The 17394-nt window shown below is 52.2% G+C and overlaps 1 protein-coding gene and 1 pseudogene across 1 annotated transcript in view; one reads left to right on the top strand and one right to left on the bottom strand.

Moving 5' to 3' along the window:
- LOC139255418 (uncharacterized) overlaps positions 1–17394 on the bottom strand; it is a 40399-nt gene that overhangs the window by 3423 nt on the left and 19582 nt on the right. The window contains exons 6-7 of the mRNA XM_070873916.1: positions 15684–15817; positions 15487–15591 (exon numbers count right to left, since the gene is read on the bottom strand). Of these exons, the coding sequence (XP_070730017.1) occupies positions 15487–15591; positions 15684–15817 (239 nt within the window). The remainder of the gene's footprint in view (positions 1–15486; positions 15592–15683; positions 15818–17394) is intronic.
- LOC139260669 (5S ribosomal RNA) lies at positions 5737–5855 on the top strand (annotated as a pseudogene).

Below are 17394 nucleotides of genomic sequence, written 5' to 3' on the forward strand. Positions count from 1 at the left end.
ACGTTAAACTGAGGCCCGTCTGCTCTGCCAGTTGGATGTAAAAAATCCCATGGCGCTATTTCAAAGAAGAGCAGGGGATTTTTCACCAGTGTCCTGGCAAATATATATCCTCAATCAACATCACAAAAATAACAGATGGTCTGGTCATCATCACATTGCTGTTTATGGGAGCTTGCTGTGCCCAAAATTGGTTGCCGCGTTTCCTACATTACAACAGTGACCACACTTCAGAAGTACTTAATTAGCTCTAAAGCGCTTTGGGACATCGTGAGGTGGTGAAAGTCGTTATAGAATTGCAAGTTCTTTCTATCCAAAGCTTTCCTTTGTTCTAAATCCTTGCGAGTAAGAGGATAACTAAAGAAAGGGTAGGGCCTATTGGAGACCATGGGCAATGTGTGTGTGGAGGAGGGAGATGTGGCTATGGTTCTTAATGAATACTTTGCTTCTGTTTTCACAAAGGAGAGGGGTGATGCAGACACTGCTATCGGAGAGGAGAGTGAAATATTAGAGGAAATAAACATAGTGAAAGAGGAGGTATTAAGGCGTTTAGCATCTTTGAAAGTGATTAAGTCCCCAGACCCGGATGAAATGCATCCCAGGCTGTTAAGCAAAGCAAAAGAGGAAATAGCAGAGGCTCTGACCATAATTTTCCAATCCTCCCTGGCTTCAGGTGTGGTGCCAGAGGACTGGAGGACTGCTAATGTGGTGCCTTTGTTTAAGAAGGAAGAAAGGGATAGACCGAATAATTATAGAGCAGTCAGCCTAACCTCAGTGGTGGGAAAATTATTGGAAAATACCCTGAAGGACAGAATAAATCTTGACTTAGAAAGACACTGATTAATCAAGGACAGTCAGCACAGAATTGTTAAGGGAAGGTCGTGTCTGCCTAATTTGATTGACTTTTTTGAGGCAGGTAAAGCATATGATGTAGTGTATATGGATTTTAGCAAAGCTTTTGGTAAGGTTCCACATGGTAGACTGGTCACGAAAGTAAAAGCCCATGGGATCTAGGGCAAAGTGGCAAGTTGGATCCAAAATTGGCTCAGAAGCAGGAAGCAGAGGGTAATGGTTGATGGATGTTTTTGTGACTGGAAGGATGTTTCCAGAGGGGTTCCGATGGGCTCAGTACTGGGTCACAATCACTAAGGAGGTAGTACTCAGTAAGATAATGGGACTAAAGACAGATAAATCCCCTGGACCTGATGGCTTGCATCCGAGGGTATTAAGAGAAGTAACGGCAGGGATGGGGGATGCATTGGTTGTAATTTACCAAAATTCCCTGGATTTTGGGGCGGTCCCAGCAGATTGGAAAACTGCAAATGTAATGCCCCTATTTAAAAAAGGAGACAGACAAAAAGCAGGAAACTATCGACCAGTTAGCCTAACATCTGTGGTTGGAAAAATGTTGGAGTCCATTATTAAAGAAGCAGTAGCAGGACATTTGGAAAAGCAAAATTCGGTCAGGCAGAGTCAGAAACATAGAAACATAGAAAATAGGTGCAGAAATAGGCCATTCGGCCCTTCGAGCCTGCACTGCCATTCACTAAGATCATGGCTGATCATTCCCTCATTACCCCTTTCCTGCTTTCTCTCCATACCCCTTGATCCGTTTAGCCGTAAGGGCCATATCTAACTCCCTTTTGAATATCTCCAATGAACTGGCATCAACAACTCTCCATGGCAGGGAATTCCGTAGGTTAACAACTCTCTGAGTGAAGAAGTTTCTCCTCATCTCAGTCCTAAATGGTCTACCCCTTATCCTAAGACTATGTCCCCTGGTTCTGGTCTTCCCAACATCGGGAGCATTCTTCCCGCATCTAACCTGTCCAGTCCCGTCAGAATCTTATACGTCAGCATAGATTTATGAAGGGGAAGCCATGTTTGACAAATTTGCTAGAGTTCTTTGAGGATGTAACGAACAGGGTGGATGATGGGGAACCAGTGGATGTGGTGTATTTGGACTTCCAGAAAGCATTTGACAAGGTGCCACATAAAAGGTTACTGCACAAGATGAAAGTTCATGGGGTTGGGGGTAATATATTAACATGGATAGAGGATTGGCTAACTAACAGAGAACAGAGAGTCAGGATAAATGGTTCATTCTCTAGTTGGCAACCAATAACTAGTGGAGTGCCGCAGGGATCAGTGCTGGGACCCCAACTATTTACAATCTATATTAACGACTTGGAAGAAGGGAAGTAGCCAAGTTTGCTGACGATACAAAGATGGGAGGAAAAACAATGTGTGAGGAGGACACAAAAAATCTGCAAAAGGACATAGACAGGCTATGTGAGTGGGCAAAAATTTGGCAGATGGAGTATAATGTTGGAAAATGTGAGGTCATGCACTTTGGCAGAAAAAGAATCAAAGAGCACGTTATTATTTAAATGGAGAAAGACTGCAAAGTGCCGCAGTACAGCGGGACCTGGGGGTAGTTGTGCATGAAACACAAAAGGATAGTATGCAGTTACAGCAAGTGATCAGGAAGGCCAATGGTATCTTGGCCTTTATTGCAAAGGGGATGGAGTATAAAAGCAGGGAAGTCTTGCTACAGTTGTACAGGGTATTGGAGAGGCCACACCTGGAATACTACGTGCAGTTTTGGTTTCCATATTTACAAAAGGATATACTTACTTTGGAGGCAGTTCAGAGAAGATTCACTAGGTTGATTCCGGGGCTGAGGGGGTTGACTTATGAGGAAAGGTTCAGTAGGTTGGGCCTCTACTCATTGGAATTCAGAAGAATGAGAGGTGATCTTATCGAAAGGTATAAGATTATGAGGGGACTTGACAAGGTGGATGCAGAGAGGATATTTCCATTGATGGGAGAGACTAGAACTAGAGGGCGCGATCTTAGAATAAGGGGCCGCCATTTAAAACAGAGATGAGGTGAATTTTCTTCTCTCAGAGTATTGTAAATCTGTGGAATTCACTGCCTCAGAGAGCTGTGGAAGCTGGGACATTGAATAAAGTTAAGATAGAAATAAACGGTTTCTTAAATGATAAGGGGATAAGGGGTTTATGGAGAGTGGGCAGGGAAGTGGAGCTGAGTCCAAGATCAGAGCAGCCATGATCTTATTGAATGGCGGAGCAGGCTCGAGAGGCCGTACGGCCTACTCCTGTTCCTATTCCTTATGTTCTTATGTTCTTATGTCCCTTGCTTTTTAAGGCATACATCAATGATCTAGACTTGAATATATGGGGTATGATTAAGAAGTTTGCAGATGATACTAAAATAGGCTGTGTGGTTGATATTGAAGAAGAAAGCTGTAGACTGCAGGAAGATATCAATCAACTAGTTAGGTGGGCAGAACAGTGGCAAATGGAAGTTAATCCAGAGAAGTGTGTGATATGCATTTGGGGAGAGCTAACAAGGAAAGGGAATACACATTAAATGGTAGGACACCGAGAAGATTAGAGGAACAAAGGGACCTTAGAGTGCAGATCCACAGATCCCTGAAGGTAGCAGGCCAGGTAGATAAGGTGGTTAAGAATGCTTGCCTTTATGAGCTGAGGTGTAGAATACAAGAGCAGGGGGGTTATGCTTGAACTGTATAAAACACTGGTTAGGCCGTCAGCTGGAGCACTGTATGCAGTTCTGGTCACCACATTACAGGAAGGACATAGAAACATAGAAAATTAGGTGCAGGAGCAGGCCATTCGGTCCTTCGAGCCTGCACCATCATTCAATAAGATCATGACTGATCATTCACCTCAGTACCCCTTTCCTGCTTTCTCGCCATACCCCTTGATTCCTTTAGCCGTAAGGGCCATATCTAACTCCCTCTTGAATATATCTATTGAACTGGCATCAACAACTCTCTGCGGTAGAGAATTCCACAGGTTCACAACTCTCTGAGTGAAGAAGTTTCTCCTCATCTCGGTCCTAAATGGTTTACCTCTTATCTTTAGACTGTGACCCCTGGTTGTGGACTTCCCCAACATCGGGAACATTCTTCCTGCATCTAAAATGTCCAGTCCCGTCAGAATTTAATGTTTTCTATGAGATTCCCTCTCATTCTTCTAAACTCCAGTGAATATAGGCCCAGTCGATCCAGTCTCTCCTCATATGTCAGTCCTGCCATCCCGGGAATCAGCCTGGTGAACCTTCACTACACTCCCTCAATAGCAAGAACGTCCTTCCTCAGATTAGGAGACCAAAACTGTACACAATATTCCAAGTGAGGCTTCACCAAGGCCCTATACAACTGCAGTAAGACCTTCCTGCTTCTATACTCAAATCCCCTAGCTATGAAGGCCAACATGCCATTTGCCTTCTTCACCGCCTGCTGCACCTGCATGCCAACTTTCAATGACTAATGAACCATGACACCCAGGTCTCGTTGCACCTCCCTTTTCCTAATCTGCCACCATTCAGATAATATTCTGCCTTCATGTTTTTGCCACCAAAGTGGATAACCTCACATTTATCCACATTATACCACATCTGCCATGCATTTGCCCACTCACCTAACCTGTCCAAGTCACCCTGCAGCCTCTTAGCATCCTCCTCCCAGCTTAGTGTCATCTGCAAATTTGGAGATATTACATTCAATTCCTTCATCTAAATCATTGATGTATATTGTAACTAACTGGGGTCCCAGCACTGAGCCCTGCGGCACCCCACTAGTCAGGACGTAATTGCACTGGAGAGGGTAAAGAGGAGATTTACGAGGATGTTGCCGGGAGTGGAGAATCTAAGCTATGAAGACAGATTAGATAGGCTGGGTTTGTTTTCAGTGGAACAGAGGAGGCTGAGGGGAGACCTCCTTGAGGTGTATTAAATTATGAGGGGCCTGGAAAAGGCCTTTTTCCCTTAGCAGAGGGGTCAATAACCAGGGGACATAGACAGAAACCTTCAACACATTTAAAAAGTACTTGGATGTGCACTTGAAGTGTCACAACCTACAAAGCTACGGACCAAGAGCTGGAAAGTGGGATTAGGCTGGATAGCTCTTTGTCGGCCAGCACGGACACGATGGGCCAAAATGGCCTCCTTCCATGCTGTAAACTTCTATGACTCTATGATAGAACATAAGAATTAGGAACAGGAGTAGGCCATCTAGCCCCTTGAGCCTGCTCCGCCACTCAACAAGATCATGGCTGATCTGGCCGTGGACTCAGTTCCACTTACCCGCCCGCTCCCCGTAACCCTTAATTCCCTTATTGGTTAAAAATCTTTCGATCTGTGATTTGAATACATTCAATGAGCTAGCCTCAACTGCTTTCCTGGGCAAAGAATTCCACAGATTCACAACCCTCTGGGAGAAGAAATTCCTTCTCAACTCGGTTTTAAATTGGCTCCCCCGTATTTTGAGGCTGTGCCCCCGAGTTCTAGTCTTCCCGACCAGTGGAAACAACCTCTCTGCCTCTATCTTGTCTATCCCTTTCATTATTTTAAATGTTTCTATAAGATCACCCCTCATCCTTCTGAACTCCAACGAGTAAAGACCCAGTCTACTCAATCTATCATCATAAGGTAACCCCCTCATCTCTGGAATCAGCCTAGTGAATCGTCTCTGTACCCCCTCCAAAGCTAGTATATCCTTCCTTAAGGAAGGTGACCAAAACTGCACGTAGTACTCCAGGTGCAGTCTCACCAATACCCTGTACAGTTGCAGCAGGATCTCCCTGCTTTTGTACTCCATCCCTCTCGCAATGAAGGCCAACATTCCATTCATCTTCCTGATGACCTGCTTCACCTGCAAACTATCCTTCTGTCATTCATGCACAAGGAGCCTGCGGCCACACTAGTCTGAAAACGCCCGATCTCGTCTGATCTCGGAAGCTAAGCAGAGTCAGGCCTGGTTAGTACTTGGATGAGAGACTGCCTGGGAATACCAGGTGCAGTAGGCTTTACGTTTTAAAGTTTAATTTGTTTTAATTGCCGGTGCTTTTAGTGTCTCCCTTCCCTTTTATAGGGGGCACTGGGGAAAATTGTGATTTTAGTGCCCAAAAAAAAACCAAAAAAAGAAAAACACAAAAAAAAACAAAAAAAAAGGGGGGGAAAAAAAAATGGCCTTGTAAATGTCTGGAGTGTCATCCAGGTCGGGTGGCACCGTTTAATGTTTTATGTTTTCGCAGGTAAACTCAAAAGAGTTTCATGCACAAGGACCAATCGTGGAGCAGTGGAGGCGTATCCTGCTCAGTTGGAGCTGTGAGCAGTGAGAGAAGCAGCTAGCAACTTGAGCTCCTGCCTGGAGAGCCCTGAGACCAGCCCAGGAAGAGAAGGAGGGAAGGGGCTTCACCACCAACTTTTACCCAGAGGGAGAGGAGGAGAACAGAAAACTTTTTAACAACTTTACCATTTCTGCAAGGAGTTGGAGAGAGGGGGAAAAACCAACAACAAACCAGTGTGGAAGGAGGGAGACTCTACATTTCTACAGGTGGGTGTGGGTGCATTTCCCAAAAAGACTTTGTTGTATCGGTGGGGGGAGGAAAGAAGACCACTGAGGGCCGGAACATCGCGGGGGGTGTGTGTGTGTGTGGAAGTGTGCGTGGGGGCCGTGCTTACAACTAGGCCCCCCCCACAATTGGAACCCCCCCCAACCCCCACATTTGCCTAGCCTGGGATAGCTGGAGCTACCAGGCTGAAGATTTTTCTCATTTACCCAATTAACATCGTTAGGAGTGTGTGCCTGGTGGCTCTAGCTACCCCAGGTGAAGACATCTTCTCCCCCCACCTGAAGACAAACCCAAAGACTGTGCTTGTGTGTTTTGCCGTCTGGGGAGTGCACCCACCCACAGCTGCGAGGGGAGACCTGCCCTCGCAGTTCCCCCCCCTTCCCACCCCCCTCTCTCTTTCCCTGTTACTCTGATTCTCCCCTCTCTCTCTGAGAGCCCTTTTCCTCCCAAATCAATTAAAAAAAAACAACAAACAAACAACTGAGACAACTGAGCAGAGGGAGCAAGGCCCCTCCCCAATTGCCAACTAGGGGAGAGGTACCTCATTAAGGGCTCCTCTGCTCAGTCTAATCAAACGAGGCCAATTAAGACCATTAAGGCCTGTGACTTTGGGGTGGGTGTAGCCCTTAAAGGGACCCCGTGATGGCGACCCCATCCACGCCGGTGGCAGGGCCAGCGAAGACGTATGCGCAGGTGGCAACCGCTTCCACGGCACCTCCTGCGCCACCTGCTGCCCTGCCACCTTTCAGATTAATGACCAGAAAACACGGGGTCAAGAGCTACACTCACCTCACAATGAGCATCGAGGAGTGCGTGCGGGCGATGGCTGGGGTAGTCGGCCCCTCGGCCATTGTCGCGGCCTCCAAGATGTCTGGGAAGGCTGTTTTCTTCCTGGGGTCGGAGCGGGCGGTGTCCCTGGCCCTCGAAAAGGGGCTCACGGTGGGCGGGACGTTCCTGCCGGTGGACCCTCTCGAGGCCACCGCGCAGAGGGTCATCATATCGAACGTCCCGCCCTTTGTTCCCGCTGGGCTCCTCCTCCCTCACCTACACCAACTGGGGGAGGTAAGGTCGGGGATCAACTCCATACCGCTTGGCCTCAGGGAGAGCAGCCTGCGCCACGTGTTCTCCTTCCGCCGCCAGCTCTTTGTCCGGCTGGCACGGGAGGAGACGACGGAGGGGTCTTTTAATGTGGTGCACGAGGGGACTGCCTACCGCGTCTTCTGGACGTCGGACGGCGTGCGGTGCCATGCCTGCAGAGAGGTGGGGCACATTCGCAAGAACTGCCCCGCCTCCAAGGCCGCCAAACCACCGAGGGCGGCCAAGGCTGGCGCCGCCGCCACCCCTCCCCCTAGTTGCGTCCGCGTGCCGGGAGCCATAGGTGCGCGGGCATCGTCGGAGGCCTTTGTTTTCGGGGCCTCCGGCGGGGGGGAGGGAGAGCGTCCGAACGGAAGGAAGGCGCGGGAGAAGACGAGACATCTAGAGGCGGGTCCCCTCAGTGCGCCGGAAAGTTTGACCACCGCGCTCAGCCCAACCCAGTCACCGGCGAGCGCGGGGTGCCCCGAGCCCGTGCCCGAGCCCTTGAATAACACCACAGAGGGGCCCGGGCGCGGGCAAGAAAAGGAAAAGGGGGGGGCGGAGCGGGAGGCCTCGGCAGACATGGAGGTCTCCCTGCCTCCGCGCGCCCCCAGGAACAAAAAGAGGCACCGCCCCAATGAGGCGGAGGGGGAACAACATCCCTCCGCGGAGGAGTCGGTGCCCGCCGTGTGTCCCGCGTCCCCCACCAGCGCCCCCAAGCAGCGCCGTAGGCGGGAAGAGTTTGCCCCCGGGGAGGGTGAGACAGTTGAGGCTGCCCAGCCTCAGCCTCCCGGGGATGGCGTGGAAGATCTGCCTGTCGTGGGGGGCGTGGGGACCGCGGAGGAATGCGTAGCCGCCGGGCCGGGCGTCCCGGGGACTGAGGCGGGCGAGGCCGAAAAGGCCGAACCTGAACCCGCCCAGCCAATACCCAACTTCCCCCGGGAGTCGCTCGACCCGGCAGAAACACAATTTATTGATTTTAATGACACTGTAGATGCTGGGCCGGGGGGTGGCAGCGGGGAGGGGGAGGAACACCCACCCTCGCCCCTTACTTTGGAGCTGGTGCACTTGGGGAGCCTGGGGATTTCCTATGGCCGGGTCTCTCCTTGTTCCCCGGTTCCTGGGACGGAGGGGGAACCCCTTCCGCTGTCATTTCCCGACCCAGCACCATTTTTAAAAGAGCCCAGTGGGGACTGCTCTGCCAACGATCCTGGGGGTGGGATCGGGGCAGAGCCAGGGCCGGTTGGAGCGGCCGGTTCATTTGCCGTACCTTGTGCGGTCGATGGGCCGGCTGCTGGCGGCCACCTCCCGGAGGAGGACGGGGACTCGGTGGGGGACGCGGGTGAAGACCTAGAGACCACCGCCAGCGAGGCGGTGGATCTGCTCGCGGCCACCGCCGAGACCATCCTCATTCCTGCAAAGGAACTCCGGGACTTTTTGGCCCAGAGCCGGGGTCGCTGCAACCAAGCCCGACTGGCCCTGGAAAAATGGTCCGAGCCAGAGCTGATCAAGGGGTCCGTCCGCGCCGCCGTCAAAACCTTGGCCGTGGGCGGGTCCTTGACAAAGGCGCAACACCTTGAGCTGCGCGAGCTCGAGGGACTCCTCGCTGGGCTGCGGAGGGAGCGGAGTTCAACAAAAGACTCCGCTCCCTCCCCCACAATAGGTTAAGGTAGAGGTTGCACTATGCTTTTGCCATGAAGATAACCATAGCCAGCCTCAACATCAACGGCGGCAGAGGGGCACGCCGTAGATTTGACAATTTTTCGCTCCTGCGGGAGGGGAAATATGCGGTGTGCTTCCTGCAAGAAACCCACACCGTTCCGGGAGACGAAGCCACGTGGCTCCTGGAATGGCAAGGAGAGGTCCGCATGAGCCACCTCACCGCCATTTCTAGTGGGGTGGCCATCTTGCTGGGCCCGCATTTTCAGCCGGAGATCTTGGGGGTCGAGGAGCCCGTGCCAGGCCGCTTGCTGCACGTAACGGTTCACCTGGGGGACGTGCCGCTCCATCTCGTGAACGTGTACGCCCCTCAGCCCGGCCCGCAGCAAACGTGCTTCTTTGAAGAGGTGTCCGCTCTTCTTGGCTCCGTCGACGTCGGCGACTGCATTGTCCTCGGGGGGGATTTTAACTGCACCCTCGAGGCGAGGGACCGCTCCGGTGCCCCGCAGTGCATGACGGCGATGGAGAAGTTGAGGGACCTGGTCGGGTCCTTCGACTTGGTGGACGTCTGGTGAAATCTCCACCCCGACTCCAGCGCCTTTACTTGGGTGAGGCCTGGAGTAGGATGGTCTAGAGTCGACCGCCTTTACGTGTCTCGGGCGTACGTTTCCTGCGTCCCGGCGGCCTCCATGCGGTCGGTGCCGTGTTCGGACCACCACCTGGTGTGGGCGGAGCTCGCTTCGCTCCGCGCGAGGACGGGGTCCGCGTACTGGCACTTTAACAACCGGCTGCTGGAGGACGTGCGGTTCCAGGACTCGTTCCGTCGATTCTGGTCCGACTGGAGAAGGAAGCAGGGGGGCTTCCCCTCCTTGAGGCTATAGTGGGACGTGGGCAAGGCTCACGTCCGCGTCTTCTGTCAAGAGTACGCGAGGGGGTCGACCAAGAGGCGGGCGGCCAGAGTCGGGCGCCTAGAAAAAGAGGTGCTCGACCTGGAAGCCCGTCTCGGTCAAGTCGTCCAGGACCCGGCCCTGCGGACGGTGTACGAAGCGAAGAAGGCCGCGCTGAAGGACCTGCAGCTCGTCGGGTCCCGAGGCGCATTCGTGAGGTCGCGGATCCGGTTCCTGCGGGATCTGGACCGCGGCTCCCCCTTCTTCTACTCGCTGGAAAAAAGGCAGAGTGTCCGTAAGCAGCTCTTGACGCTGCTGGCCGACGACGGCTCTCTCGTCTCGGATCCGGAGGGCGTCAACAACAGGGCCCGTGAATATTACGGGGCTCTGTTCTCTCCGGATCCGTCCAGCGAGGAAGCGCGTAGAGTTTTGTGGGAGGACCTGCCGAAGGTCAGCCCGGAGGGCGCCGAAAATCTGGAAGCTCCGCTAAGCCTGGCGGAGCTGACCGGTGCCCTCGCCCGGCTCTCGAGGGGAAAATCCCCGGGGCTGGACGGGCTGACCGTGGAGTTCCACAGGGCGTTCTGGGACGTCCTGGGGAGCGACTACGCGCGGGTCCTGGGGGAAAGTCTGGCGACCGGGGAGATGCCCCTCTCTTGGCGCAGGGCAGTCATCGTCCTGCTGCCTAAGAAGGGCGATCTCCGCCTCCTTAAGAACTGGCGCCCGGTCTCCCTCCTCAGCACGGACTACAAAATCTTCGCCAGGGCGATGTCTGCTCGCCTTGGTGCCGTGCTGGACCACATGATCCACCCCGGGCGTGGAGGTCGTCCTCTCAGCTTACGCCGATGACGTGCTCCTCGCGGTAGAGGATCCCGCTGACCTGCGGAGGATGCGTGAGTGCCAGGAGATTTACTCGGCCGCGTCCTCCGCCAGGATCAACTGGGAGAAATGTTCCGGACTCCTGGTGGGTCAGTGGCGGGTGGACTCCCTGCCGGAGGAGCTCAGGCCTTTTGCCTGGAGCACGACCCATCTCCTCTATCTGGGAGTCTACCTTAGCCCCGACGAGGGAGCCTGGCCGGCGAACTGGCAGGAGCTGGAGGCCAAGGTCGCCGCTCGCCTAGGCCGCTGGACAGGACTGCTCCGAGTGCTGTCCTACAGGGGTCGAGCGCTAGTCATAAACCAGCTGGTGGCCGCAATGTTGTGGTACCGGCTGGTCACTTTGACCCCTCCCCCTGCGTTTGTCGCCAAGATACAGAAGAAGCTGGTGGACTTCTTCTGGAACAACAGGAAGCACTGGGTCTCTGCCGCGGTCCTGAGTCTCTCGCTTGAGGAGGGCGGTCAGTCATTGGTGTGCGTCAGCGCCCAGCTCGCGACTTTCCGTCTTCAGACCCTGCAGAGATACCTTTACGTCGAGCCCCCTCCTAGGTGGTGTGCTCTGGCGAGGTATTTCTTCCGCCAGCAGCTCGACCTCAATTATGACACGCAGCTCCTGTTTGTGAACTTGGGGGGTGTCAGGACCGCCCTCCGGGAGCTGCCTGTCTTTTACAGGGAACTCATCAGGGTCTGGAACAAAGTCTCCACCAAGCGCAGCTCTCCGCCGGCTGGAGTGGCGGCCGTCCTGCAGGAACCGCTGCTCGGGAATCCGTACCTCCACGGCCGAGGTTTTATGTGTCGGTCGGAAGAGAGGGCTGTGGCTGGTGAGGTGACCAGGGTCAGGGACCTGCTCGATGGCGGAGGAGCGGGCTGGATGGCGCCAGACACGCTGGCGCGGCGCCTAAATTCTGCCAACGTCCGCCACGCGGCCGATGCCATCGAGTCGCTAAAAACAGCTCTGGGCCCTGACTCCGTTAGGTGCATCGAGGAGGCTCAAGCACGTGGGGAGATTCCGTCCGAACTGACCCCCGTCCGGACGGAGTTCCTCATCGGCGCCAAACCCCGGAACCTCCCTCGGGGGCCGGCGCCTCACAACTTGAGCCGCCTCGGGGAAATCCCCTCCGTGCCTTTCAGTTCCGCGCGGAGGGGTTTCCTGTACGGGCTGCTCCTGCACACCCTCAACTTTGCCATCCTCGCCGGCCGTCCGGACACGCCATGGCGTACCATCTTGCCGTCCGGAGGAGGCGGGGGTCCCCGATGGAGGGCACTCTACGCAGGGGTCCTCCCACTATTCATCGGGGACTTGGCCTGGAGGGTGGTGCACGGAGCAGTGCCGTGCAATAAATTTTTAAACCGGTTCACGGACTCCCAGGCCGCCTGCAATTTCTGCGGTCTGGAGGAGTCCGTGTTCCATGTTTTTATTGAGTGCACGAGGTTGCAGCCCCTGTTCCATTATTTGAAGGGGCTGCTCCTGAAATTCTGGCTGCACTTCAGTCCCACTCTCCTGATCTTTGGGCACCCTGTGCGGAGGGGAGCGGGTAGGTCCGAGGGCCTCCTCGTAGGACTGCTCCTGGGCACGGCCAAGGGTGCCATCAGCCGGTCCAGGCAGCGGGCGGTCGAGGGGGTCGTTCAACCTGACTGCCTGCCTCTCTTCCGCTCTTACATCCGGTCCAGGGTGTCCTTGGAGATGGAGCACGCGGTGTCCACCGGTACGCTCGCGGCCTTCCGCGAGAGGTGGGCACCGGAGGGACTGGAGTGCATCATCACGCCCGGCAACCAAATTTTAATTTGATTTTACGTTTTAAAGTTTAATTTGTTTTCATTGCCGGTGCTTTTAGTGTCCCCCTCCCCTTTTATAGGGGGCACTGGAAAAAATTTGATTTTAGCGCCCCAAAAAAAACAACAAAAAAAAAAGGGGCCTTGAAAATGTCTGCTGTGTCACCCAGGTCGGGTGGCATGGTTTTAATGTTTATGTTTTTTGCAGGTAAACTCAAAAGAGTTTCATGCACAAAGACCCCCAGGTCCCTCTGCACTACAGCAAGTTGTAATTTTTCCCCATTCAAATAATATTCCCTTTTACTGTTTTTTTTTTCCCCAAGGTGGATGACCTCACATTTTCCGACATTGTATTCCATCTGCCAAACCTTAGCCCATTCGCTTAACCTATCCAAATCTCCTTGCAGCCTCTCTGTGTCCTCTACACAACCTGCTTTCCCACTAATCTTTGTGTCATCTGCAAATTTTGTTGCACTACACTCTGTCCCCTCTTCCAGGTCATCTATGTATATTGTAAACAGTTGTGGTCCCAGCACCGATCCCTGTGGCACACCACTAATCACCGATTTCCAACCCGAAAAGGACCCATTTATCCCGACTCTCTGCTTTCTGTTAGCCAGCCAATTCTCTATCCATGCTAATACATTTCCTCTGACTCCGCGTACCTTTATCTTCTGCAGTAACCTTTTGTGTGGCACCTTATCGAATGCCTTTTGGAAATCTAAATACACCACATCCATCAGTACACCTCTATCCACCATGCTCGTTATATCCTCAAAGAATTCCAGTAAATTAGTTAAACATGATTTCCCCTTCATGAATCCATGTTGCGTCTGCTTGATTGCACTATTCCTATCCAGATGTCCCGCTATTTCTTCCTTAATGATAGCTTCAAGCATTTTCCCCACTACAGATGTTAAACTAACCGGCCTATAGTTACCTGCTTTTTGTCTGCCCCCTTTTTTAAACAGAGGCGTTACATTAGCTGCTTTCCAATCCGCTGGTACCTCCCCAGAGTCCAGAGAATTTTGGTAGATTATAACGAATGCATCTGCTTTAACTTCCGCCATCTCTTTTAATACCCTGGGATGCATTTCATAAGGACCAGGGAACTTATCTACCTTGAGATCCATTAGCCTGTCCAGCACTACCCCCCTAGTGATAGTGATTGTCTCAAGGTCCTCCCTTCCCACATTCCCGTGACCAGCAATTTTTGGCATGGTTTTTGTGTCTTCCACTGTGAAGACCGAAGCAAAATAATTGTTTAAGGTCTCAGCCATTTCCACATTTCCCATTATTAAATCCCCCTTCTCATCTTCTAAGAGACCAACATTTACTTTAGTCACTCTTTTCCGTTTTATATATCGGTAAAAGCTTTTACTATCTGTTTTTATGCTTTGCACAAGTTTACTTTCGTAATCTATCTTTCCTTTCTTTATTGCTTTCTTAATCATTCTTTGCTGTCGTTTAAAATTTTCCCAATCTTCTAGTTTCCCACTAACTTTGGCCACCTTGTACGCATTGGTTTTTAATTTGATACTCTCCTTTATTTCCTTGGTTATCCACGGCTGGTTATCCCTTCTCTTACCGCCCTTCTTTTTCACTGGAATATATTTTTGTTGAGCACTATGAAAGAGCTCCTTAAAAGTCCTCCACTGTTCCTCAATTGTGCCACCGTTTAGTCTGTGTTCCCAGTCTACTTTAGCCAACTCTGCCCTCATCCCACTGTAGTCCCCTTTGTTTAAGCATAGTACACTCGTTTGAGACACTACTTCCTCACCCTCAATCTGTATTACAAATTCAACCATACTGTGATCACTCATTCCGAGAGAATCTTTTATTAGGAGATCGTTTATTAGTCCTGTCTCATTACACAGGACCAGATCTAAGATAGCTTGCTCCCTTGTAGGTTCTGTAACATACTGTTCTAAGAAACAATCCTGTATGAATTCTATGAATTCCTCCTCAAGGCTACCCCGTGCGATTTGATTTGACCAATCGATGTGTAGGTTAAAATCCCTCATGATTACTGCCGTTCCTTTTTCACATGCCTCCATTATTCCCTTGATTATTGTCCGCCCCACCGTGAAGTTATTATTTGGGGGCCTATAAACTACGCCCACCAGTGACTTTTTCCCCTTACTATCTCTAATCACCCACAATGATTCAACATTTTGTTCATTAGAGCCAATATTGTCTCTCACAACTGCCCTGATATCATCCTTTATTAACAGAGCTACCCCATCTCCTTTCCCTTCTTGTCTATCTTTCTGAATTGTCAGATACCCCTGTATGTTTAATTCCCAGTCTTGGCCACCCTGCAACCACGTTTCTGTAATGGCCACCAAATCATACCCATTTGTAATGATTTGTACCGTCAACTCATTTACTTTATTTCGAATGCTGCGTGCGTTTAGGTAAAGTGTTTTAATACTAGTTTTTAAACCATGATTTTTAGTTTTGACCCCTCCTGCAGCCCCTTTATATTCCTACATATTGTCCCTTCCTATCACCTTGTGGTTTATACTTACCCCAGTGTTACTCTGCTTTGTTGCCTCCTGCCTTTTGCATCCTTTCTTGGGGTCCTGCCTTTTGCATCCTTTCTTGGGGTCCTGTTCATCTGTGCTCTCACCCACTCTAACTAGCTCAGAGCCCTCTCCTGGGTTCCCATCCCCCTGCCAAGCTAGTTTAAAGCCCTCCCAACCGCACTATCAAATAGGACTCTATGACTCTCAGCTCCGGCCCATTGAATTGTTGGTCCCATCGCCCCACTGGTGAGCCTGACACAGAGAGAACCCAGCATGTAGAGTAGGTACCTGACTCCCGGCCTCGATCAGCAGACTGTGGGCAGCCTTCAGGCTCTTGGTGAAGGTGTACAGATCTTCCAGCCCAGTGAGCGTGGTCGGGTCGAAGTAAATACTCTGTCAGGGAAGCACACAGAAAGAGAGTGTTAGCGAGGGCCATTCATCACTGTCAGCTCGATCCCCAATGCCCGTCAGACTCCATAACCTACCTCTCCGCTGCACACAATGTTGGAGCTAAAATCCCCAGGGTGGAGACCGTGGTGCCAGCAAAAGGTCAGGAACCGCACGCAACGCTTGAAGATCTTCCTGTGGTCCAAGGTCGATCCTCTCAGTCTTCCAAACCCTGGAACGTAAACCACAGGGATTTATTCCCAAATCCTGAGAGGGAGAGTCCCCGAGATAGAGAGTGTCCATGGGCCGTGGGAGGGGAGGGGAGGGGGAGAGTGTACATGGGTCGTGTGAGGGGAGGGGGAGAGTGTACATGGGCCGTGGGAGGGGAGGAGGAGAGTGTACATGGGCCGTGGGAGGGGAGGAGGAGAGTGTACATGGGCCGTGGGAGGGGAGCATGTACATGGGCCGTGGGAGGGGAGAGTGTACATGGGCCGTGGGAGGGGAGAGTGTACATGGGCCGTGGGAGGGGAGAGTGTACATGGGCCGTGGGAGGGGAGAGTGTACATGGGCCGTGGGAGGGGAGAGTGTACATGGGCCGTGGGAGGGGAGAGTGTACATGGGCCGTGGGAGGGGAGAGTGCACATGGGCCGTGGGAGGGGAGAGTGCACATGGGCCGTGGGAGGGGAGAATGCACATGGGCCGTGGGAGGGGAGAGTGCACATGGGCCGTGGGAGGGGAGAGTGCACATGGGCCGTGGGAGGGGAGAGTGCACATGGGCCGTGGGAGGGGAGAGTGTACATGGGCCGTGGGAGGGGAGAGTGTACATGGGCCGTGGGAGGGGAGAGTGTACATGGGCCGTGGGAGGGAAGAGTGTACATGGGCTGTGGGAGGGGAGAGTGTACATGGGCCATAATATGTCCTTACTATACAGTATAAATGCACACAAGGCCCATAATTGAGAGATGGTCACTCTGTGACCAGTTACCTTTATTACCAAGACCTCAAGAGAGTGAAGGTGAGTAGAGCTTCCCCTTTTATACCTGAAGGTCCAGGTTAGGAGTGTCTCCCACAAGTTCACCTCCTTGTGGTCAATGTTCTCAAGGTGTACAACTTACGTCAGCTTATACATGGGTTACAATGACAGTTGAATACATGACATCACCTCCCCCCCAAAGTCTTATTGGGATCACAGGTTAAGTCTTTCTGGTGGTTTACGCTCCCTTGTAGAGCGCCTGAGTTGGGGCTCCGGTTGTTGGGCGCTGGCCTGAGTGTCTGCTGTTTGCAGTGCCTCAGGCCTGTCTGGACTGCCCACAGTGACTGGGCTCTCCTCCACTTGGTTCCGGTGTTCGGTCACCTGTGGTGGAGTAAACTCTACGTCGTGTTCTTCCTCTGCGTCTTCTATGGGGTTGCTGAACCTCCTTTTGGTTTGATCCACGTGTTTGCGGCAGATTTGTCCATTGGTAAGTTTAACTACCAAAACCCTATTCTCCTCTTTGGCAATCACAGTGCCTGCAAGCCATTTGGGCCCTGCATCATAATTAAGGACAAAAACAGGGTCATTGACATCAATACATCGCGCCCTCGCATTCCTGTCATGGTAGTCACATTGTGACTGACGCCTGCTCTCGACAATTTCTTTCATGCTGGGGTGTATAAGGGATAACCTGGTTTTGAGCGTCCTTTTCATTAGCAGCTCTGCGGGTGGAACTCCTGTGAGCGAGTGTGGTCGGGATCTATTGGCCAACAGGAGGCGTGATAAGCGACTTTGTAGGGAATCCCCTTGGATTCTGAGCATCCCCTGTTTGATTA

The sequence above is a fragment of the Pristiophorus japonicus genome, chromosome 3 (assembly GCF_044704955.1).
Source record: "Pristiophorus japonicus isolate sPriJap1 chromosome 3, sPriJap1.hap1, whole genome shotgun sequence".
NCBI classification, from domain to species: domain Eukaryota; kingdom Metazoa; phylum Chordata; class Chondrichthyes; family Pristiophoridae; genus Pristiophorus; species Pristiophorus japonicus.